Source organism: Hyposmocoma kahamanoa, unplaced genomic scaffold, assembly GCF_003589595.1.
Source record: "Hyposmocoma kahamanoa isolate Upper Pololo Valley unplaced genomic scaffold, ASM358959v1 99702, whole genome shotgun sequence".
NCBI lineage: Eukaryota > Metazoa > Arthropoda > Insecta > Lepidoptera > Cosmopterigidae > Hyposmocoma > Hyposmocoma kahamanoa.
Window position 1 is genome coordinate 242,031 of NW_020656001.1, and position 27,075 is coordinate 269,105.

The following is a 27,075-nucleotide window of genomic DNA, read 5'->3' on the forward strand; positions in this document are numbered from 1 at the left end:
CTGCCTTCGACTGCACATACAACCGGAGTACAACCTTTAAGGTGCGGCTGAATAGGCATCTTCTATGCGAGCTAGTTCCATCGTAGATCCCGTCTTTGTTCCAGGGCTAGGTAGTGGTCAAGAACAAGTCCGTTTACTTTAAAAAAAGATAAAAAATGTCTTGGAGTCTATGTCCATTCCCAAAAACAGACGCCAACTTACTTTCGAGAGAACACGTGCTAAATAATTAATTTTATGCGTATATTTCCTGTTTCCTTAAATGGTGTTTTGTTAACCAAGAGTGACAAGTACCCCCATTAATTTCCTACAATATCAAAAGGGAACAAAAAGAAAAACTGTCCGTTACAAAACGAAACGAGCCTCTTCCAAGAATTCAGTATCGAAGCAAAGCTCGCGTTTGGATACCCGAAAACATGTCCCGTTATATGTGATTTGCTGTCCTTTTCAATTTTGTGACGACAGTAGCTTTTGTCTCTCTCCCTCTTCAATGGACCGATTGCGGATTCTGCAGCGCGGGGCCAGTTTTTGTAAAGAAAATACAAGACTGAATTCACGAGGATTCTCGTCGCCATCGCTATGAGAAGATTAAATACCACATGCGTTTATGTATATATGAATGCCTTTTATATATTCTTATGCAGGTATTTGAAATCGGAAGCATGCAGGCTAAAGCCTGATTTATAGCTATGTCGTGTCGTGATGCGTCAACACGGCTTCATATATTAATATGGTCAGACTTGTATCATTGTGCCGCAATGTTTTGTAATGGGTACTGATGTGTCGCATCAGAAGCGATCCCGATCTGCGTCAGGACGGGAGAGGTGCAAAAATGGGAGAGGGTGTTGTGCTGTAACGCGTCAAAACCTTGGACAATCTATAATATTGATGATTTCTTCTTTTTAGAAGTGTATCCAGCACCAGAAATTTAATGCTTTCTTTATAATCAGGCCCTGTAATTCTCCGTCCGAAACAATTATGGTCAAATAAATAAACTCTACCAAATTAAAACACGCATAATGCGAATGAAGCTTCGTGATTAACATAGTCGTTTAATTTTAACGAGTATTACTTATTTGACAATAATTTTTTCCGACATCTGGACGGAGAAAAGAGTAAACCCCCTGAATCAAGATCATATGATTCACGGGAAAACATTGAAAATGTCATAGAGCCACGACGGTATTGATTCAGATATAGTTTGAAGGTAGTCACATCAAAATACATGACGACACGAGATGCCAGATTAAATGCGGCTTTGCACTGTATGGTATAACGCCCTCGTTGGCCACAGCGGGCTAGATAAGCGCTTCAGTTAGTTTGTTAAGAGTCCGATACTACTCCAGTTCGAATTCATATTTTTCCTCGTACCAAATCAGTTGTATTGCGCCGATCGAGCGACAAGGCCTCTGGCTTTATTTCAGAATTAATTTTTTTAGAAACAAATTGAAAGGTATATCGTATACTGTACATTTAGTTGAGTTGATATAAAAAAACATTAGCATTAGTACGTATTGAATATAGCAGTTTTCTTTCGAGGTAAGTTAGTTTTCACGCCGTATACAAATCAGTGTACGTCATAAATTTTTTTTCTATATATTTATTTAAATTTTTCACTGTTGTTCGGAATCAACCAAAGCCATTTAAGGTTGTATAGACTCTTAAAATGAACTTGTTAAAAAAGTAACTTTTTTAAATTGATTCAAGATGCATGGATGTTTTCAAGTGTAAATTTATTTTACCTATGAAATAAATCATCTTTGACTTTTAAACAGTGCCTCACGGAGTTTATTTTGTCGCTATGAAGTTAAAGCCTTTCCAGTCCCTAAACAAGGTTTGACCCTTTTGTTTTCTTTGTAATAAAAATATAAACTAGCCCCCTAAATTGTTGCCATTTTGAAATTGTGACCTTATTACACCAATGGTGCGATATCAATGATGGTGTCATAAACTCGCTTAGATGATTTTATAGTATCAATTTCTAGGTATACTTACATTCTCCGTATATTGTATAGGAAATGAAACTATTAATACATATATATATAATATATCTCTAATTACTATCTAAATATCTATCTATTATCTTGTATTTTTTTATTTATACAATTAATTTATATTTATTTATTTTTTATTTGTAAAATTAGCACACTACGTCTCCCGCTCCGATTAGCTTTCCTCTACTTCAAAGGTTGTCTGGAAGAGATCGCTCTTAGCGATAAAACCGCTTTTGCCCACATTAGTTTTAAGTAGTTTATGTACTATTCTTGTTCCTGTGTGAGAGCAATAAAGAGTATCAATTTCTTTGGCTCTAAAACCGATATTTCGATACCTCCAATGAACACTACGCCATCTTAATTTATAACCTATTCTGTTTTTATTTTGATTTTTGTTTCTTAATTTGTTAGTTTGTTTTTTTCGATTTTGTTTTGTTTCTTATTTTTTTCACAAAATTCGGAGAGCACAGTATTGGTAAATAAATATGGCTGTTTACAAAAATAATAATCAATTACCAAAAAACAAAGTGGTAGTGTTCATTGGGGGGTAACGATCTGTGTCAAAACAACCAGCGGTTCGGGCTGTTCACATGTGAAATATCTAATAAAGTGGTATTAATCAACAAACGGTTATGTCTAAAGAACGTCCTTTCGAACTGTTGGTTCCACTAGTAGATGGTGGAGCTAACTGTCATAGTTTTAACGAGTAACTTTTTTGACCACGACCCCATTTCACAGCCTTTCACAAAATCTCTTTAATTAAAAATATAACCGTTCTTGAAACCAAATACTGTCGTAACTCAAAAACTGGTGAATTTGAGAAAACGCTATTTGAACGTTAAAAATAATAATAATAACACACACATAACCCCTGACTAGGGAAACCCTGTATCGCGAGTGACAATTACACCCAAACTCACGAAAAAAAAAATGTAAGCCATACAAATATTTCTCCCGGCCCGGAAATCGAACCCGCGACGTCTGCGTGGTAGACCAGCACGCAAACTGGAGGCTGGAGGCGGAACCAGAATAAATGGCTTATTGCGAATAATTTGATTATTTTTATTTATATATAATATTCAGTTATCAATTTATAAACGAGAATTTAAAGTTGGTTTCATTCAGTATTTTCTTGAATTTCAAAATTATGTTTTCTCAATTTCACAATTTTGAGTTAGACTGTATATGATTTCAGGTGCGGAAAGATAAATAACGTTATAGATAATGACAATGACAAACAGCTTTGAGTAAGGAAATTCTGAACATGTTTTAGATTATAAACCACATACACTCCTATATTTTAGAAATTCAGCTAATTTTCTAGAGTCCATTGTGGGCCTAAAAAGGCCACATTGGCAAAATCATAAGGCCATCAGGCCTATTTAGGCCCCCGTGATCACTGCAATTGCATTGAGACTCCACTGAAATTACATTTCAATGATGAGATATTTGTTATTCCGCTAAAATCTAGTTGCAATGGCGTCGAGTCGCAATAAAGCGTCAGTACTACGGCAGTGCCTTACTAAATCTATCACGGAAATTGCTATAGCATAGCCTAATTTTTCTCTCGTTTGTGAGGTAAAGCGGCAGAAATTCAAACCATATTTGTATTGCAAAAACGAGCGATTCGTTCTGTGTACCGTCTAGGCTCTCGGGTTTCTCTCAGAGGCATCACAGTACATTTACTCAAATATTTTATATGCCCGTAAAAATATACACAATTTCAATAAGAAAGAAGATATCCATAATATTAACCTTAGAGCTAAGTCCAAACTCATGGCACCACGATTTCGTCTAACCAAGGTAAACGACTGTTTTATGGGGAACTGTATACATTTTTACAATAAGATTCCGGAGCATATATAAAGTTTATCATTTCCTAAGTTTATAAACTACATTAAAAATATTTTGATCGAAAAGCCATATCACAAAATTGAAGACTACGTGTTAGATAAAGATGTATGGAAAGACGACATGGCTCCTGATTCCACACAAATTTAATTCAAAGTGTATTCCATAGCATTTAAGTTTATTTGAAAAGAGCAATCCTTAGAGCTTTTTGCTCGTTCTTCTCAGGGAAGTCAGCGTAGTAAACGAGCAGTAGCTTAATGTAATGCAAATCTGACGTTTTCAAGTGTACATTTGTTTTACCTATGGAATAAATTAACTTTGACTTAGACTTTATTTCGTTAGTAATTTAGTCTTTAAATCAAATATTGGATCGCATTTGAATAGCATAATAGCAAAAAACTTGCAATATCTGTTCAATAGTAGCTCGATGGCCAGACACTATGAAGAGACTACGCTTAACTTTTAGTGGAATTCCAAACGTACAAAATCCAGACGTTGACACTCTATCGGCACAAAACTGGGAAGATTTAAAATTTTCAGAATTGGGACCCAGGTGTCCGATTAACCGCTGCAGGCTTTCGCAAAACTCAGGTTCTAATCAAAGAATTCTTATTAAACGAATATTGACTCGACAAATTAAATTGATACCCTACAAACTTTGTCATGCAAACATTTGCTCTCATCTCGACGTTGAAAACCGACGCTATTTTTTGCAAACCATCAATTTTTGTAGGTTGCCGAATGTGATTTTAATGTTTTGATATTTCACGTGTTGGTAAAGTCCGGAATATTCGAAAATGTAACCCGCGGGGACCACCCAGCGGCTCTGCCGGTTGCGGGTATTCGGCGTTATTTATTGTATTAATTAAAACAACATAACTCAGGGTCTTCTTGTACGCGCCTGTGTGACAGCTCGTAATTTTAAAGTTTAGCTTCCGAGCACAATCCACGAAAACGCGACCGTGTCGCGTGGGGTCCTCTTCTATGATCGGTGATAACACCGTCGGGAATGCTCTGCTTGTCCGTCGATACATTTTGAATGCAGTAAAATATTGTTCCAAATACTTTTACGAACAACTTAAGTCCTCACTAAATTTAAATAAAACATTATTGAAATTGCATATTTAACTTAGGATTTGAATAGTTTTCAACGGTTTATTACTAAATAACAAATTTTTCAAAAATGTTTTGTCTCTGGTTTGACAGTATTGGTTTCCGATTGTTCCCACTAATTCTGTTGACAAAAGTACTGATATTTTTCTTCTCATTTGTTCTGTTAATAAATAAACAGTTTTCTTAACAGAACTACTGGGAATTTTCTCTCCCACTAGTTCTGTGAATGACTAAGTTTTTAGGCCAGTTTTGTACGTATCAATGTTGTTAAAACAAAATCCGGCAGTTTATTGTTATTCTTTTTTTCATAAATACAGGACAAATGTTGCTAAGTGAAAAGTAAATATTCAATTCAGCAAAGTTTTTGCATAAACATAAAGACGTCTTTTGCCCCATACATTAACTTAACTGCATTTGTCTGTTTAATTGAGCAGCAAGTATATAGAACAGGTAGGTACACCCTGAAACTTGTGCGTGTGCTTTTGTGGCTGTCACAGTGTTATTTACATAGCTGCATATTTCATTCCTACATAGCGATTTTTACATAATCTCGCAAATCTATAACATTTCTAGGTTCTTTGGCAATCAATTTGTAGAAGTTGAATTGAAATATAATATTTATTCGAAATATAATATTCCCCTTTTATCTATAAGTATAAAGAGAAACCCGAAAGTTTGTGTGTTTCACATGTGCGCAAATTTAAATTTTTCGTTGTCCTCACTACAAAAGTAGAGTATGTTAGAACCAATTCTATTTCAAAATTATATTGATAACCCAGAAACAAACATCGTGTTACATGGCGTAATTTTTCTTCAAAAGCACTTTAACGCCTGATATCGATCGCTCATTACACAAGGCATCTGTATGGTAGTACGGTAGGAATTTAAAAAATGCCCACCGCACCACCAGTGATTCGCTTAGTTGTGCGATAGGTCCCGCGGGGATAAATCCAAACTCCGCCTATCTCCAATACTCGCGGAGATGCAGGCCTTGAAACACAGTTGATGGTAGAAAATGTAAGGCGGCCATATTAGAAAATGGCGAAAGCGACTTATTTTTTTAACCATTTTCTTTTTTCTCATCAAAACGGCGCATAATTCTACCTCTTTTAGCCTTGTAAGAAGCCCAAATAGTTGGTTTCTTTAAAAAAATAAAAAACAAATACACATAGGTAATTTAGCTTCAAAAACATACTTACATTTAAAACCTAATAATGAACTTAAGAATGGCAGAATTAGTCGATAATGAAAGAGAAGGAGATAAATTGGAATATTTTTAATAACAGGTCTTTATAATTTTCAGACACAGGATCATTATGCAGTTGTATTATGCATTATGAATGACGTCGCGTGAATTGGATGGTACCTGCTTTATGTTGATATCTTAAGTTTGATTAGATGTTGTCTTTTAACTCTATACACCAGCCCCCGTTTTATGGCTACGCATGTTAGTCACGATGCGCGATAAAATTGGAATACGCGCGCGCTATTGGCTATCTAACTTAGATCTGATTGAGATAGCCAAAAATTTTATCGCGCGCGTCGTGACTATCATGCATAGCCATACTACGGGGGCAGATAAAGACAAATCGCCGTCTATACCATTAATATTTTAACATAGCTACGAATTAACAATATTGCGATTACTTTGACAATGGGCTATATCTACAGTAAAGGAACTAACTGTGCGTACTTAACCGGAATATTATACTTATGTAATGCTTACATACAACATTATTAAAATGTGTGATATTGATACAAAATAACCAGTAATGTCATTGATCGGAATCCAGAATTACAAATCGCCAATTCTACTTTTAATCTACTGTTAAATATTTGAATTACCATCGTAATTAATCATCATTATATTATGGAAAATTTATTTTTTATTTATTTATATACTTAATTCCTACTTAACACCAAACTTAATTTCTATATTAAATATCAAAGTTCAATAAATAAATAGTATATATTAATAATTAAAAAAAAACATTCTTACTATTGGTTCGTTGAACCTAATATTTACGAAGACTCATAATTAGGATTGCTCATTTCAACTATTGCTTTACCAAAAAAAAGGATTAAACCAGGCTGAGCAATATCCGTCGTTATTACGTTACACTTTAGGTTTAAAAGGTCGTACAATACACCACTGTTTTCAACTGGACGGACATTCGAAATGCTCACTAAAGTTATTCCAATTGAAAATTATCCATTATAAATTACATTACACCGCATCCTTGCCTACAATTATCATCAGCCAATATTCATTTACAACCTTCGAGATTAATTTCACAAATTGAGACTTCTTATTTTGAAATTATAACGTAGATCAACATTTACACAGAAACGAGTCTCTATAACTAACACGAATTTTTATAGTTTCATACAACATATTATTTCCGCACAACCATTGGGATATTTACTAGGTCACACTACAACACGATTTTATTTCGGTCTGATAGGCAGACAGTAAGCGAGAACATAGCAGATCACTGAGCACAGCGCCCACGGAATTCCCCTTCGAAACAGTTGGAGCGTTAGGCGGCTGACGGCGCGATTCCGACACCACTGTTTAAATTTAGAGCGCTCATAAAGCGCAAAACTGGCGCTATGCGCAGTCCATGGAGTTCGGACTCGGCGGGCCCCCCATCACACTGTACGGAGGGCTGTGCGGCGGCAACGACTGTATCGAGCCCATGGGCCCGTGGTACAAGTCCATCTCCAGCGAGGCGTCGGGCGAACACTTCTCCGCCATCTTGTTTTCCTGCTTGGTCACCATTCGCCGCCACTTCGCTCGCGCGTTCTGGAACCACACCTGCGAGCAAAAAACACGACATTGGTGTCGGCACAATACGAGAGCACATTGAAACGTCGAGGCACCAGCAAAACAAAAAAGCCGCTTTGCCTTAAAAAGAATTGCAAGTCGCAACGGCAAAACAAAATCAACGCAAAAAAGTGTAGCGTCGAGTCCTCGAATTTCCTTCATGATATTGCCAGGTAATTCGGAGGAGATAATCGTCCGGCTCGTCTGGATGCGGAAGCTCGCTTCTTTCTTTTGCACATTTCTGCAAGGCTCCGTGTTTGTGGGGCACGTGAGAGCGTTCCGCGGATTTGCCGTTGTAGGTTGCGTTCCGAAGTGCAGATTTTATCTGTAATTAGCAAGATTATCCCCCGGGGCACTGTCGTCGTATAGCGTGACGCGCACTGTCGCCGCGCGGTCCGCACATAGCACGGTTATGCCGCCGCCGCCTGTTGCCAGTGTTGCCTCGTGTCGTCGTCCGCCGGCGCCGGCTAGCGCCAAAGATGCGCGTGCGCAACATTCCTTCTCGTTGGTCTGCTCCGTACCATTACATGCACGCGCTGAAATTTGTGCACTCTGTGAAATCGCAAGCATTATAACTAACCTACCAGTTTGAAAGAAATTCCAAGTTCAGTATTCTGCTTGTTACTTTTAGAGCGATTTATAAAGATAACTTAGTCGCAATATAAATTCTATTCAACTGTCAGAGATTCAATAATAGTGTCCCAAACCCGCAATATTCGATGATTCAAACGTGGAACGTTCCCACGGCACGCGAATCATACGGCCAATCGCGCGCGGTTGCGCACTGGCCCCGCCCCCCGCGTCATGGCCGCTGCGGATGTTGCCTAATGCCAAATTTAGAAGAGCGGTTTCTTAGCGGCCAGTGTCTTATTGATAAAGAAATGAGATCACGTTCAGTAGGAAGGCTGTTGTTGTTTTAGCTGTGTACACCATTCATTCACTCGTTCCATTTTAAAAGATCAAAGATTTCCGTGACTAATTACCGCGCACCGCCCGCTACTGTCAGAAAGTTCATAAATTGTTGAGGAGTGAGCCGATAGCGTCGCGTCGTGCACCGTGGTCACTGGATGGATGAGAAATGGTGAAAAACTGTGGAATATTATTGATGATGGCGCGTCCACACATGACCGAGGCTGTCAAGCAGATAAGGGGAGCAAGGTGGTCCCCGGCTCTCACAGCGCCGTTATGAATAACACATTTCAGTTTTGGGCTCATTCATCTGTTACAACGCTAGCTCGCTCGTCACGAGTTTAAAAGTTTTTATCATAAAAACACTTTGAATTCAAGTTGAACAAAAAAGAACCAGTACAAAATCGAACACTGAATGTCTTAGAATGTCTGTCAGCTAGAAGTCTAAACAAAATTATATAGAACATCGTACTAAATTGTGACCGCAGCTATCAATTACACGAATCAACGCTAATTATGAGAAGTCATGAAATATTTTCATTGTCAGACGAGGGAAATATTTATCTCTACCAACAATAGATCACTAAGAAACTTATAGAGAGCGAAACTATTATTATTGGACGGGATCATGCAATCAGCATCAATAAAATTGTCCCACTACTAGCCAGAAAACGTCATTTAATTTAATATTTATTGCATGGTGTTTGCATTAGGCGTCATCCATAAAATACGGTAGATTTCAATGAACTACGGAGTGGTACGAGGGTAGAAGATTGCAGGCAAGAGTCTCCGCCAAAACATGCGGCGAGAGAGTACAGTCAAGAGTGAAGAAACAAGACTTGCGTGACATGTATGGATGGCCCCTTACGCGAGTAGAAAAAGGATTATTGATATACGCGCATTCGTCACCGCGATATCCATCTCGAAGAGACATTGACAGAGCACACTACTGTATTAATGTCAACACTACAAATGCCTCGCTCATTTGATGTCTCTCTTGATAGCAATTTGTTTTTTTTTTTTCGTTAAATAAATCTGAAAAATACACTGTCATATTTGCAGATTGACTAATTAGTATTTATTTGCGAAGTTTGGTTGGCGGTCATTCGGCGAATGAGAGTTCATTCGTGATTTAAACATTTTTGATAATGACGTTGAAAATAATATTACTGAATTTTCGCTGCGCGATTATTTGCTTGTTTCCCGAACATTCGAGCTCTATAAACCGAGGGATTATTTCAAGACGTATTTCTCGACATATACTTGCGTATAAAAGGCTAAAGGAGTCGACACATTTGAAGCTGAACCGGCTTGAGCTAATTAGACAAAGCTTTATAGTATATAATAAGAGCTGTTGTGACTTTGTCGACTTGCGTAGTTCACCTTTGACAACAACTTTTTCGCTCTTACCTATATATATATAATACTAGTGACTCTTTAACTCGAGTAGTATCTATTCGCTAGCAGCTTGCATAACGAATTGAAGACTTTGAAGTCAATACAGAACTCAAGTTTTAAAATTTAGAAACAGTTGGTTTCTGCAGTTTACAAACTGCTTGAAAGCGAAAAATTTATACGACAAACGTTTCTTAGAGACACGACTTATTTTTGTGATTTCATATGTAGACTGATTAGAGATCACGTTCAATGGAAAAGCAAAAATAACTTTTATGACCGACCGATCGAAATGTACATGAAACTGATGTCATTATTTTTTAGGAATGTGACATAAATGTTTTCTCTGATTCATGATATACTACTCAGGTATGACTGATTTTGATATAAAATTAATGTCCAGAAAATAAAGGACATATACGAGTGTGTTAAGGCTTATGTTCAGCAGTTAACGTGTCCTGGCTGGTAATGACAGAGTGTGTACATCAATTTTGCGTTCCATCCCTAACAAGCATATAATAATAAGTATAATAAACAAGCAAAACGAAATGATAGCTAGATGACAACTCAATTTCTTTCATAGCTCATTACACTAACTACTGTATGATATAGCAAATGCGCAGGCGCACCGGACTAGAACAAACGAGGGCGAATCAGTCATACAGAGCTAAATGCACCACACTTGTGCCCACACCGTCTCAGGTAATTGGCCGTGCCAATTACACCCTTGCCCTGATAGATATAGGAAATCACTCATCATTACATACGATAATTGAGCATCTACAATTGGATATCTTAATTATTGAAACCGATAACCGGAATTTAATAATAGGGATCGTTGAATCATGGAATTATTGACTGTACGTTTAGGCGCTACGCACACGGAGTAACTTAGTAGTTGTAGTAACTTTTTAGTAGCAGTAGAGCTCCTTGTGAAAGAGCTCGTCCAGACGAATACTGCCACCTTACCTACTTCAGCCGCCAAGCAGTAATGTCGATGAGTTGAAAATCGAAAATGAGCTGCGTTTCGAGGGGCAAGAAGGGTGATGGTGAAATTACAAGCACATGTGACTTGTCAACTTATGTCTCACGGTGACGGGCACAGCCTCCAAGAACTTTGCGATTAAAAGCTCTGAGTGGCACTACTGATATGGCGTACCGCTTACCACCGGACACGCAACTTGTCCATCCCGTCGCTTTGTATTATAAAAAAGCTTCAGTTAACGCAACTATCAACTTTTACAAGTTTCCGTTAACGGTTGCCGGTCGCAGCAACAAAAACGTTTACGGTTGCCGCAATTTTAAATAAACTTCCGATATCCATGGTCATCAGTCAGTTTGACTATGGATCTCGAAGAAGCGGCACTTGTTGTAATTGTATTACGCCACCGCCGCCCACGGCGTCAACAACGACAAACTATTCGTACGAATGCGGCTTGGGTTCACCCTTTTTTACAAAAGTGAGTGAGCTCCAAAAATATGTTATTAAATTTAAACAATATTTTAAAATTTCTGCGGGGGGGGGAGAGTTTAAGTCGCTAAACGCGTGCGAGTTAGGGATATTAGCAATTTGAGACAACCTATACAAACTTGCAAGTTTCTAGTTGCGGCAATTGATACGGATCTTGGCAATCAATCGATTGCCGAAACTCTCAACTGAAATTGCGATCTCTGCGCAGTTGCATGAAATTATCTACGAAAGACATCATAAACAGATAGTTTCGGATTGCCAGTTGCGGAAACTCGAGGATCTAAATTACGCCGTCTGAGCAGCACCCAATTAACGTAACAAACAGTACACAGACTAAACTGAAACAGTATACAAAACTTGTAACTATGGCTGCCTAATAGCATAGTCATAAAAGGCAAATATGTTATAATGGCATTCGGTTTTTTCTCCGTCTGCATTCTCGCCAATTATATTAATTCAATTAATGTAAGGTACAGTTGAGCAGAACGTATGTGAAAAGAAGTTGCAAGGAATGAAAGATCGTGCACACAGCTTTCGCGTGTTTCACAGACGTTTGATACGTACCCATGTTATTGAAATAGCTTCGAGTTGCTCTCCGTAACATATAGGCAGATTTTTATCGTATAAAATATTGTAGGCTTACTACTAGTAAACACTACTGTTTACTAAAAAATAATTCCCAAAGTCAGAGCTGAAAAGAAATACAAATACTCAACTAAGTTTAATTAAAAATACCGTCACTAAGCATGATGCTCCTAATAAACCGTCCAAACAAACACGATCAAAGCCCTCAAATATTCCACGTATGTAAATAAAAGAGGCAATGTGATTAATAGTCGCGTTTTCCTTATATAAATAATATTTGAATAAATTAGAAGGGAGCGGGACGTCCGCTCGACGCGAGTTTACGCGACCGAATGACAAATGGAGTCCTTTTGAGCTCGCGGCGGAAATTATCTGCCCCACCGAGCGTCTCAGCCCGCACTAATTACTAGCCGTTTGATTGTGATCTTCACACCTCCACGCAAAGAAAAACCAGCCCTAAAAACTCTCTGTAAAGTCACATTTCGCCTTCTTAATGCTACTTTATTATCGTCACGAAAAGTACTTAGAAAGTAAAATTATACGCGGCCAAATGTCGACGTGTGACCATCCGGTACTAATTGTCGGGGTTGGAGTGTATTCTTCGTTGCTCTGGTTATTTGTGTACCGTTCTGGCATCTTTATAGTGGCCCGAAGCAAACCGTGAAAGCGATTTAAAAATAGTACACGGCGTAATCGAATTAGATCTGTTTGTACCGTACAGAAAATACGAGAAAATAACCTTATACAGCATTTATACAAACAAAACCCATATACTTTCAAAACCTTGGCATTCAGAAATTGCTTACTTAATTTTTACTTATAATTAAATCGATTAAAGTTATCGATAAAATTAATAGATCGATTTAGTCCGGTAGCATTTACTAAATTGATCGCACAATAAGCGAGAACAAGGAAAGGCACTTTTTTCCATCGACTAATTACTTGACTACGTGAAGTCAGGCCATTTTTCAGTGAGAAGAAAAAAAGAAACAAACAGAGTGGAGTGACAAATCACGTAATTGCGGACGCACGGAGAGAAATATGGCGCGGTTTGTTCTAAATGCGCCCGCGCCGGAGTCGGGTGACACTTTGACTATATATTATTACTCCGCGGCGCCTCACAGGGCTGCTGTTGGACGTTTCAGAATAATTGATTTCTTCAAAAACATACAATACATAACCTAAGTACAATGTCATTAGTACATTGTCAGAATCATTGTGACGTACACTACAAATAGACAGCTGTTTTCGATTATTTATAACTATAACTTAAGGGTCGATACATCCTCGAATGGCTTTGGTTGATTGCGCATAACAGTGAAAATGTAGAATCAATAACTTTGGAAAATATATATGTATTAAACTTGAGGATATACACTGATTAGTATAAGGTGTGACAACACGACGAAAAAAACTCCAACTTACCTCGAAATTTTACAAGAAAACCGCTGTATTTTTAAATAGAACGTGTATAGTATACGATACATTGCTAACGGCTATAATTCTTCGTTTCTTAAAAAAATGTCTAATTAAGCCGGTCGTCGCCTTACTTTCTCAAACTCATCTTATAAAGAGTGATTATTACGGAGATGGCCAACCTTTTTAAATTTCTTATCAAGGGTGTTAAATTTGATGCATTATTTTAAGAATAGGTAAAAGTAAAGCCAGTGTATGAAAAGGAAATCAGCCTGCAAAATTTGTATATACAATCCATTTTTTGCATTTCACTTGCTTAATGCTTTAAGATTCGAATTTCAGAAAGTAAAGCGACGCAGTGTCCCTGCCGTTTGAAACGCGCAATAGAACCAATTCAGTACGGGAAAATTAGAGTTCGGGCTGAGATACTATCGATTTTTAATATCAACTGGTACTAGGTATAACTGGTGGCAGTGTACGGTAAAAACAAAAAATCGTTTCTATGACACTATGTAATTATACAATATATGTAAACACTGTTATGTGTAAAAAATTGTAGCAATTAGATTATAACATTGGCCGGTCAATTACCATTTAGACGGTTTAACCAGCTTACGTGTAAGCTTAGTTAAAATTTGTATTACCGGAGCGAACGGTAAACAACAAAACAAGTGAAAAGCCGTTTAACTCATTCGAAACTATACCTCAGAAGTCCTCTTCTTCTTAATCTTGATACTTCGATATCATATAATAATACCGCCAGACAATCGCACTGAATACAAGAGCAACGAGACGGAACCAATTGGGCAAAGTTAACTCCCTCCTAATCTGCATCCAGAGCTCTAACAGCTAGGACACTAGCTCATCATAATGTACGGAACATTACACCTAAATCTATGCGTGATAGCCCTGCTGAGGATATATGACCGGCAGCGCGGTGGCGGTAATTAGACGATGCGCGGGCGCACCTGCACGCCTGTTTTACCCGAATTTACTGTACTTTAGGGTACGGTATGCCTAATGAGAAAACTCTACCATGCTTGTGATAAAACATTCTAAAGCGTAGAAAACCTATACTGAACATCATTTATTTATTATACTTCGTGTTTCATTTATTTCTAAAATTATTCGCTATTTTTATATTCGTGAAGCGGCACTTGAGTTCAGCCTATAAATAACGTTTCGCTGTGGATATTGAGAAATAAATCACGCTCATTTTTAGATTATCACAATTATTCTCCCCATTACGCGGAATGGTTGAAGTTTGGGACGTTTCAAAGAACGAAATCGTTGTATATAAAATAAATTATTCAATAGTCGATTATAATTTGATTAAAACTGTATCTCTCACAATAAACATCGGAAGGACACTAAGCAACAATCATCATAAAGCTGAATAAAAACATTGCAGTGCTTCGAAAACAATTTAAAAACTTCTAATTAAAACGTGTGTAATAGAAAATACTCTTGTAATACGGAATTCTTTAACAGCAACCTCACTTTCCTTGCCTACTTTTATTAATTTTTTAATGCTTTCACAGCATGAGCTGGTTAGACCTCCAGCTGTGAACCAAAGCATTTTGTTCCATTAAACAATATCGTTTAAATTTATTACGTGGAGTAGTACAAAAGTTTCAACCAATCTACATACATAAATTACCTGTATGTCAAAATACTTTGTATCGGACATTAAACTATTTTTTTCGGATCTAAATCAAAGAACTATTAATTCTCTGCATTTATGATGAAAAATCCCAAACAGACATAATGGCTGCAGTACCTGCTCATTAATTTTTGTCATACTAATCCGATTAATTTTGCTTTAGTCGGACGGCAAGGACATTGGCTTTATTGCAGAATTTTTAACGATATGAAAGCCATTTGCAAGATGTCCCTATATCGTATACTATACGTGTTCTGTTTAGTTCAGTTGATATAAAAAAAAACATTGGTATTTGTAAAATGCCTATTGAATACATCGGTTTTCTTGCAAAATTCGAGGTAAGTTCGAAATTATTCGTCGTGTTTTCACACCTTATACTAATCAGTGTATCCTAAATTTTATCACATGTTCTTTCCAAAGTGATTTCTTCAACACTTTCACTGTTATTTGAAACCAACCAAAGCCGTTTAAGGTTGTATAGAGTCTTAATGGCTTATTTGATTTTTCTAATTTAATTTAGTAAAAAATAATTAGCAAATTTTACGTCGTATAAATTGCTACGTGTTTTAGTAAATGAAAAATAACCTAGTTAAATTAATAATTTATATTAATAATAATTAAAATTACAGTTCAGAATAGGGTGGTTTGCATTAACATTAAACGTAGCTGGGTGCTGTATAATATAAGAGTCCGAAATATTGTTTTGGTTGGACAAGAAACAAAATGTATGCATTATTGAGACAATACTATTTGTTTTTATTATGATTATTAATATAAAGATCGAACACACAGCGGCGCAGAATGCATTTAACAAAAACACAGAAGAATTTCGACAACTACGGCGCAAATAAGCTTTCTAAGTTCAAGTACCTATCATTGGGTCGAAGCAAAATGTTTCTATGTGCTCGATTTTTGTATTAATAATTGTAACATATAAATGAATTTCAGATCATAAAAGTACTTTAATTTACAAAGTATAGCAATCGCGAAAACCTGAGAACTCGATATATCGTTTAATACTAACCTAAATCTAACCTAATTACATATGAACGCATAACTTATTCTAAAGAACACATGACTCAAACAACGAAAATCCATTTCGATGTCCCCGATCGCAATACAAAGTCACATACAAAACGAGCCCTTGAGTTAAAACGAAAAAGTTCTTATCTGCACAAAATGGCCGCGACTTTTTACTTTAAAAAAATCACGATCAATATTCTTTCGGAGGAGGGGTATATACGGTCCTTTGTATAATTGGTCGGAGGGAATTTATGCTATCTTTCCGACTCACGACTACCGCCTTTGTGAGTCTATAGCCTTCTATAAGAGGCTACAGACGGCTATAGACTTCCACAGTCTACAAGACTTTACAAACTGGATGTCTATGTAGGGAACAATGGGAATGCATAAACTATTGGATTGGGCATTGTTATATTGAGAGCATTGGAGTTCAGATTTCTGAACACGACAATATTAATCAATTCAAAAGTCAGTCTTTCTTTTAATTTAGCAGTATTCTAGAAACTGCGTTAGGCAGAAAGCTATGAATTATTATTATATTGTTATTAATTCGGTTTTGGTGTAAGAGACACGTGTTCGAAAAGATCACTATACAAAATATATGAATATTGAGAATATGTAATTGCATGATATACTTTTGCATGAATCCCATTTGTATTTAATGTTTTTTTTTAATGGGAAAGAATTCAAAATTACGAATTATTCATTAATGTTTAAGTTCTATCTTCAGTAGAAGATTTGAGAACAAACCAGTTGGTAACCCACTCCTGTGTATCATTGACGTAACCTAACACACCCAAACTGACCCAAGTATGCTTACTTGAGTCTCGAGTCATTAATTGCAGTACTGCAGCAACAGGTGGCATGAGAGAATGCCCTATACGAGTATCAGAATGAATAAATTAACAGACGTGCCACCAAGAACGCCCAGATCCAAACCGATTTAGAATAGTTATTTTCCATGTTTGATATGAGTACCTCTTCACCTAGTATCTGAGGTGTTTACCGAGACTGACATACATATTACATACTTGATGTTGGATACGGTCAAACCGTTTAAGTTATCTCAGACATACAAGCTTCCTAAAGTCCTTGTTAGCTTGCATTGAAATCTCGGAAGCTTTTGATGACATAAAGCCAGCGAAGATTACGTGATACTATAGCACGAAACTTCGGTGGCTTCGAGATACTTACCTGCAATTAAACTTTAACACATTCACCTGATAAACTTTTTTTGCAAATATTTTCTTACGTGTTCTACGACTTTTTACATATCATATAATCTACGGCTCTGACGACCTGGGTTTGCAATCTCGTATATTACGTATAATAAGTGCAAGGAATAACGCAACACACTCATAGCCCCGCACTAGAGAAACCCTGTGTAGCGGGTGCCGTGGACATACACATAGATAATCACAAATTACACCCTACTCCGAAATAAATAAACGTAGGCCATACACATATTTCTCCCGGCCCGGGAATCGAAACCAGAACCTCTGCGTGGCAGTCCAACTTGGTAACCGTTCGGCTACGGAGGCAGTTAAGAAGAATAAGAAAGTTCAAACGATCGTTAAAAGTAACAAGTTTTCTGCAACTCGACCAGAAATCAGTCTTTTAAAAAGAATGGTTAAAGAATACTTTTGAAGCTCTCTTTAAAGAAACGAGTGGAACTAAAAATTACAAAGTGACTGTTGTAATAGTATATAAACAGAAAAACATAACGGTACTTCTCTTATCAGAAATGAAGCTTAAACGGAAGAGTTAGTATTAAAGAAGATTCAAGCCTAGCAGCGGGATGCAAGTGTTCAAACAGTACATTTTAAACTATTAACAGTAGCCCAAACATTGACGCACGTGTTGCGCAATGCCGATCACACAAAGGGTCTTTGAAGTGGCCGAGCCAGTTCTGAGGGCCGACACAATTAACGGCAATATAAACTCTCTAAACAGGTTGATATGCCGCCGTGTGAACAATCTATTAGATGCACGGAGATACATTTGTTTTTAGTACCGGCTCGTCTCAATTTTGGGGTCGTAGAAACATTTTTAGTATGTTTACTTGCGGGTTTTATGTTGGATTTTGAATTGTTAGTCGATACTCACCTCAGAGTTTAGTTACGTGTTATGACTGGTGCTGGCTTTTCAGTTAGGCGCTTACTTAGTTGTATGAAACAAATGAGAACTGATATACACTCGATAAAAATTGCTGCTTGGTGTAAATCTGCCTTGGATGTATTCCAATTTATTTCTTTTTGAAGTCGTAAAACCTGTAAATCTTGAAACCCTTTTAATTCTATACTTAATAAGATATTCTTTATTGCGCATTAAAATTTATAATGACAACACAGAACAAAGAACAGTAAGTATCACAGAGTAAGCCAATGTACGGACAACGGCACATCAGACTACACATTTTTGTAAAAAAATCGCCGACGCATCTTGTCAATGTAGCTTGATGTGCTGGCGTGTGTACAACAGGCGGCCTTATTGCTAAGTAGCAATTTCCTCCAGGTAACCTTAGGATAGAAAGAGCGGGAAAGGAGGGGTACAACCAAAGACTATCTATGTCGACCCTGGAAAGCAATCAAGCAAGGTTTGGAATGTATGAACTTGTTTCAATCTCAGTATCAAATAATCAATGGAAGTATTTAATGGGCTTTTTCAAAAATTTGTCATATGTACCCGCAGCAAACAAATGGCTGGCAGGGTGGTAAAAAAACAGACAGCTTTTATACAACAATTACGCATGGGAAGCGAAACAAAGTAATTGGCTCACTTATTACCGCTGACGTCCAACGACAGAACTAAAATATTCAATAACACGATGTTTATTTATCATTAGTGTTGTGCTATTCAAAAATTCACCCGTCCAGATTGTATCTCGGCCATTAGCGGTAATGGCAAGGGAAGATCCTCGTGACATTACGCGGTTCCTCTAATTTCGGAACCGGCTAATAACAACCGTCCAAGTGCAATTTCTGTATTTTCGTGGCAAATAGCGGGCAAATTGTTTTTTTTTTTACTTAACCTCACGCGATTTCGAGGAAGGCAATCATGGTACCCGTCGCGTGATTAGAATGAGCTTCTTCAGCAAATACGACATTGTATTACAAGGACCGAAAGGGGACACTAACTAATGATTCAGCTGGAAGATAGGCCGTACCGGCTCCTATAAACCCAAATAATCTTTATTTCATAGGTCAGAAACTTACACTTGAGAAATTGTATAGCAGATTGTATGAAACTCTAGGGTTTGCTCTTTGTAATTAAACATTTGTACGCATTAATCATTAGCAGTATTCATTTCAAATATAAACCGAGACCAGCTGCAAAAGTCAAACGTATCACTACTATGGTATTTGTATTTTTTTTTATAATAAATCAAGTGACGGGTCGAACAAGTCGTGCGCCTGATGGTCAGCTACAAGTCTGTCCATAACAGTTGCAGTGCCACTCAGAGTTTTTAATCGCAAAGGTCTGAGGGGCACTGCCCCTGCGCCCGTCACCCTGAGACATAAGTTGACAATTCCCATGTGCCTGTAATTTCACCAGCACCCTTACCCTTCAAAACCGGAACAAAGTAATGCTGACATTACAGCTTGGCGGCATTAAAAGATAGGGTGGCAGTACAACCCTGGATCAACTCTTTCACAAGGACCCTTTTCTGCTAGTTATAAAAATACACGTATTATAATTAATTTTGAGCCAGGCCTAGGTGTGAGATGACCTCACAGCTAAGAGAATGCAGTCATTGCGTGTGCTACACCCGTCACCCTGGGACATAATTTGACAAGACCAGTCCAGTAATGCTCACATTATTGCTTGACGATAGAAATAGTTACCTATTTCTATCGTCAAGCAGTGGCAGTACCTCTAGTACTGTCTCTGGACGAACTCCATCACAAGAAGCTCTACCGCTTCTAAAGTGAAAGTGAATAATAAAAGAACAAACAATAGAACATCAAACATATCGTACAAAATAAATACTTATAAAACAATTGAGGGTATTTATTATTAAAAAAAAACTAAACCCAAGATGATTTAACAGTTATGATAAGGAGGGCAGAACTGCAGTTTCACACGTCAATCCTTCTAATAAGCGTCGTGATTGCGACTTAAATTATGAAACTATAAACTTGATTAAATGACCTGGTAAAAGTTGCGGGAATTTGCAGGATGCGAGATGCACAAAACCGGTAGTTGTCGCGATAATTGGGGAAAACCTATATGATAAATAATATAGGTTTTAATAAACGGGTCAAAAAATCAATGCGATTTTCCCAGTAGGTATCTAACGTTAAACAAAAGCTTTACGAACAGACAATATATAAGATATCAATCTACACTTCTCGTTGTCGACGACTGCCTTCAGTCAATCCGTTAACAATGGAGCGTGCAACTTTTCTTAAATATCGAGAAAATTGGTAAGACCATGGTAAGAAATGTGCAACCTGTGACAGGTGTACCAAAGTCTCAAGGCACTTACTTACACAAATTAAAATTTGTAGTGGGCGACATCAATGTAGTGGGGAAAAGAAATGTAGTAGATACTCTAATTAATCTAATTTATCACCCTTCCGTACTTTTAAGGTCTATCAATACGTGTGTGTGCGGGAAGTAATTTCGGACACTTTTATTATTTTACTAATATTATAACATATTTTAGTGCTCCTGTTCACTTAACTTCACTACAATAAATGTGTTTTCTATTTCAAACACATGGCGGCAGCATTTATTACAGTTTTCTGATCAAGTCTGTCGACTCCTACTTCCTTCTTCTTGACCCTATCCCACACTACGTGGGGTACTTAATAATTTAATTATTGATATTAATTATGGGTAATTTTAATTCAAACTGGCCAGTGCAATAAATCGGCGATTTCATATTTTAACCCCTATTATTTACTTTGTACTTACAGCCCCTGGGGCATAACATGTACTTTTCTTCCACTCTCCAGTATCAGCCGTCATTTCCATGCTCACACCTTTCTTATCCATGTAATTTTTCACACAATCCATCCATCTTTTCTTTGGTCTTCCTCTCCCCTTATACCTCCACATTCATATCTAACACTCTTCTCGACACGTGACGTTCTTCCCTCCATATGACATGTCCATACCACGCGAATCTGTTACTCCTCATCTTTTCCGTCACTAACCTCACTTTATAATAACAATAATAATAATATATATTCATTCCTTATCTCATCCTTTCTCGTCACTGTATGTTTTGAGATCCACTTCTAAGTCGCGGATTATGCAGCGAATTCGTCGCTCGTTTTGCAACAAATAAATACATTGTAAATAACATTACTTACTGGAGATCGAAGCAATTTCTTCGGCATAATCGTTACTTTCAAGTGAATATAATTACTGTGGGCAGCAAATTGACACAATTCATGTTCAGAATTGACATGCGACAAGTTAACATTGCCAGGTGAAAATCGTTTGATTTTTTTAATTTGTGCCATGAGATTTTGGTACACCTTTTTTACTATACCAAGTGGGGAGACGAATAAGTCGTGTATCTGGGGTTTAGCGACACGCCTGTCCTTAGCAGTGGCAATACTACGCAGAGCGTTATCCTCTCCAAACACAGCATTGACATTACGAGCAGTTGCTGCTGCGTTAGGCTCAACTCACACAACAACAACACTCGAAGCGTCGCGTCGCGTCGCGTCGCGTCGCGTCCTGTTTTTCAAGTACAACCCTTGGCGACACGCGTCGACGCGAATCGCTCGACTGCATCTAAGCGTCGACGCCCGTTTCCATATTTGCATAACACAAATTTGTACCTTAATAATGGGAAAATAGAGATGAATATACTACAGGCAAAAAACATGACGCGTCGCGACGCTTCCACTGTGCGCCAGTGTGAGTTGTGCCTTAGTCCGTCTGAACTCGTATTCGAAAATTACTCTATGTCGCTGTATCCATCTTCACCGTTAAAAGCTGAATGTAAAAACAATTGAAAATCGAACAATACAATTTCACGTTTTTTTTAAATTAAGAATGTTATAGATATCGTGTGAAAAAAGTTTCACTCTGAACTCTGACACCATGCAGGTTTAATTTAAATTCAAAATGGCCAGTGCAATAAATGGACAATTTCATATTTAAGCCCATATTATTAACAAAATTTACTTACCTCTGTTATATGGTACTTACAGCCCCTGGAACGCTCTTAGATGATTATTGACACTGAAATTGATTGAGGAATTTCTTTATTATAATATATTACTTGAACAACATACGGTATCTTCGATTGAGAAAGTGCGTGACTGTAGTACAATATGTACGATGATAATGCTGTAGTGTTAGAGAACCGCACATATTAAACGCAAAATTGACAAAAAAAGACCGTCGCGCAACCACGTTTTCGCCCTTATCACATGGACTCAAAGCATTTTCTCACCGGCTTATGCTAATTACCAGAGCCTCGGTGTGCTACAGTTGTAGTGAGCGGTGTACGTGTTTTCCGTCTTACAACCTGTATTGAAGCGTAATTTTCAAATTAGTAAAAATTAGATAACGAAATCACACTTACACAAATTTATTTGATAATACCAATTAGACGCGGCGAACATGTCATGCGCTTGGTGGTAAGCGACACGCCTGTCCATAACAGTTGGAGTGCCGCTCAGAGCTTTCGTAAAGATCTGATGGGCACTGCCACTGCGCCCGGCACCCTGAAACACATTACTGCTTGGCGGCAGAAATAGGTAAAGCTGGCAGTACTTACCCATTAAAATACAGTACATATTTCTTACATAAATCCTAGAAAAAAAACATAAATAAGCGTTTTATAAAGTGCCTATTGCAAAATCGGAAAAAGTGTTAGTGTTCAAACAATGTACTTTCGCTTGGCGCAAATATTACATTCCTGTTATAAAAATATATATTAAATCGCAAAAATAAAAAAACATACTGGAACACGAGACTCGCATTAGCTAACCACTTCGATACATTCACGGTATCTTTATAAAATCATTTTTTATTTTATTAACTATACTGAACAGATAAATATATAAACAGTATTTTAATTAGTTGTATGGATAATTATGTATTATTTTGAGAAAATCAAAGGCGTTCGAAAGTATTTTGATATTTATTTTAAATTGATGAGTGAATTTTATTTATTATGCCATGTTAAGTTATAATGTTTCATAAACATAAGTATCCATAAAATCGAAATCTGACAATGATAGAGTATTCTATTACTGCCCAGAAAGAAACTAAATAAAAAAAATAGTAACTTTCTTTCCTTATATAACGAAAGTGGGTCAGTTGAAGCATTATATATTAGCAAAATAACAAACTTAGCTGCAGAAAGCAGTGAATAAGTCACAAAAGTACGTCAGGATCGCGGAATTCAATCCACCAATTTTGAAGACAGGCGTAGTCATTGCACAAATGTTCAACTGCCCCGTTTAAGTGTATATAGCAAAAAGGATATTACCTGCAAAACCCTTTTGGGTAATCCAGTCTTCTGGCTGAGTTGCTTTAAGTCCTTCGCGTCAGGATTGTGATTGATCGCGAAGTAAGACTTCATGGTGCGCAGCTGGTGATGCTTGAAACTCGTGCGCATCCGCTTTGTGCGCGAAGTGGACCCCAGTGCGGTGCCGCCACGGAAACCCATCTCCATATACTCGTGATTCAGATCTGGCGACGGAAGAATCGTACTGCTCAACCGTAAAAAAATTTCGGATAATTTTTCGATTTCCTTACGAAGATTGAAAAGGCTACGTCACAGTTGTTCTTTAAATTGTTTCCGTTAAGGAAAAGGTTTTTAAATCATACAGCCAAATCTTGATGAACTTTTAATTATTCAATTGGAGTAGCCGGTGCGGCATAAAATCATTTTTTTTTTTTCATACAGTTTTGACGGCTTTGGCGTAAAGCCGTAAAGTCCACAAATATCATTTCCTAACGTACTGACATTATGCAACTGTAGATCCCGTAAATGAAGACAAAAAGAGATTCATTTCAACAATTATTTTTTTACAGATGTTAAAATTAAGAAATACTATTGGTTGCACAAGCACATCTCTATTCACCACTTGAAAATTCGCTTTATTCGAATACGACAGAGGACTTTCAAAATAGCCACCGTATAAATATAACGATTTCCCGCGAAAAGATGTTAGAAAATTAAAGTATTGATACAAAATTACAATGAAAAAAGTATTTCAGTTAATTACTACTTTTACTACGGTTACTAGAATACAACAAAGTTGATGATCAAGTGTACAAACATTATCACCACCTAAAAACTATGAAAGTATTAACATAACGCATAAAAACAGCATTAAAAAGATGTAAAACCCCTTGAGTAAATGAATGTTAATGGGAAACCGAAAAATGAACCGTACAAACACCTTCAACGAAAAATTGTATACCGTAATGCAACAATAAGAACAACAAGTGTAGATGAACACGTTTAGAATTATTAGGCAGTTCGCACAAGCTGTTTCGCATGCGTTAACTCACATTATATTACCTATTTACACAAATAAAAGCTAATGTTAGTTTTCATTATGTTAAAAAAGTGACGAATGGTGCAATTAGTACAAAATTTCGTATATAATTCATTTATAATTATAATTGAAACGGCAAAAAGCTCAACACTTGTAAAAAAAAATGTTTTGTTAATTATATTTCTTGACTGTAAATGCGACAACAAAGGGATTTGACTCATTATTAGCAATTTGCCACTTCTTATATACCAACGTTGTACACTTATGATCATGTAAAATTGAATGTATATCGTTCCTCTGTTGTACATATGTACGGATGTAAACACTTTATTATACAAAAAAAATAACAAAGAAATAAAACGTTGCAGTACAAAAGCGAGCATATCCCATAAAGGGATTCCTTCCATCTAACCTTTGAATATTGAAAGGAAAGTTGGCTCTTGAGTCGACTATAAAATCTAAATAAAAATACAATCACGAAATTTAATGCTACATACTAAATAATTAGAAGAACAAATTTATATATCAAATGTATACAAGAATACATACCATTAAGTAAATTATAATACACTAATGAATGTATAAAATAAGACTATGAATATACCTATGAAATTTAAACAAATATTTTATAAGCTCTAACATGAGGATTCTGAATAATCCCTAGATTTCAAAAGGGTTGTTGTTTTTTAACCGTCTTCAAAAAAGGGAGGAGGTTTTCAATTCGATTGTAATTGTGACGCGAATACACCGATGTTTGTGACTCGTTTTCGATGATTATTTTTTATTCGAAAGAGGGTGCCTCAGTAGTGGTTCGATTTCAATTTAAAAAATATTCCACCTCTAATGGTGGCAAATTAAGTTTATCCGGTTAATTTGATTGCACCCACTTTCCGTTAATCGATTCCAATAAAACTTGGCAAATAAATATAATCAGATGTATCAATATATCAATTGAATATATAGATAAATCGATTCAATTTAATTTAATTCTTAAATACTTACTTCGTTAATAATAATAATTTTACGTTAGTAAATTTCAATTTATTTGTTATGTAATATAATAAGCAATGTTAAATTTAATAATGAGTGTATACTTAAATAAAGAAACTTTTGTTTTATTTTTTATTTACAATTCCACAAAAACTTTTGAGGTAAGTCTTTTTTTTTTAAAGAAAATATTGTTTCCTGCTCCTCAAATATAGTATGTGAAGAGTTTTAACGGCTTTAGTATTTACCTCCAATAATATCCTCCAACAAATTGTAAAAAGTGCAACCATAACGTAATGCAAAAAGGCATATACGAGGTAACAACAATTAATTTTGTTTTGAAACCAAAATTAGTTTCAACAGCAAATGAATGCCATTTTGTTTCGCCGACAAATCCTCGGCGATTGTTTACAATTGCTATTAACGCAACTCGCTAATGTAATTTGGACTTCAAACCTTTGATTTAAGGTTCTAAATGCCTGTCGTGCTTGCGGTAATGTTTTCCCGGGGTGCAAAATCGTATGTAGGTCGTAAGTCGGTCGTAAAGCGGTCGTAACACGCGTCGGTCATTGTTTTCAGTTACAATTTCTCGGCTGTGCCATGCCGGCACGGCACGCCGCGAGTTTATGACCAATAAAGATTGCTGCCAATAAATATGCCCAAACTACCTATATATACATATATAATACTATTGGGCACTTGTGATTTCACGTTTTTGCCCACAGAGCGTAAACGTAAGAACGTTTCAGACGCGTTCGTTTAGCGACAAACGTATCACTAACTGGAAATGAAACTATTTTTCCGGAATTAAATCGCGTATATTTGTTTTTTCAAACAAACCGACGTTTCGGACCCTTTACACCTGTAAAGGGCCCGAAATTTCCTATGTGTAACAATCGCGAAAACCTAAGAACTCGATATGTATTACTAACACTTATCAATTCGCACCCCTCGAGGAAGACTGGAATAAGTGGAGTTATGTCAAAAACTTTTTTGCTCCATTAGATACAGAAAAATATAACCCACATCCTCTCCAATTCTTGTAACTCTATCTACAATATTAGTCGATAGAGTTACAAAAATTGGAGAGGATGTGGACTAGCAATAAACACTTTTGACGTAACTCCACTTACGCCATTCTTCTATAAGGTGTGCGAATTAATTAATATATACCGTACTAGAAACCTTATACTGAATTAACTCAAAAATTGGTAGAACTGATAAACAATTTGAAAGTTCAAAAAAATACTCAATGTATCTTATTATTAATAATGTAATTATAATAATGATTATTTTATTTATACATAATATTTAGTTATCGATTTATAAACGAGAACATAAATTTATCGGCTTCATTGCATTTT

At 36.6% G+C, this 27,075-nt stretch overlaps 1 protein-coding gene across 2 annotated transcripts in view; it reads right to left on the reverse strand.

The window, feature by feature from the left end:
* Positions 1-7,258: 7,258 nt before the first annotated feature.
* LOC113239201 (protein apterous-like) overlaps positions 7,259-27,075 on the reverse strand; it is a 142,309-nt gene continuing 122,492 nt past the window's right edge. Inside the window, exons 5-6 of one of the 2 annotated variants that reach the window (XM_026476092.1) lie at positions 23,707-23,909; positions 7,259-7,773 (exon numbers count right to left, since the gene is read on the reverse strand). In XM_026476092.1, coding sequence (XP_026331877.1) covers positions 7,567-7,773; positions 23,707-23,909 — 410 coding nt within the window. In that variant the 3' untranslated portion in view covers positions 7,259-7,566. The remainder of the gene's footprint in view (positions 7,774-23,706; positions 23,910-27,075) is intronic. The other variant, XM_026476093.1, reaches the window with a different exon arrangement.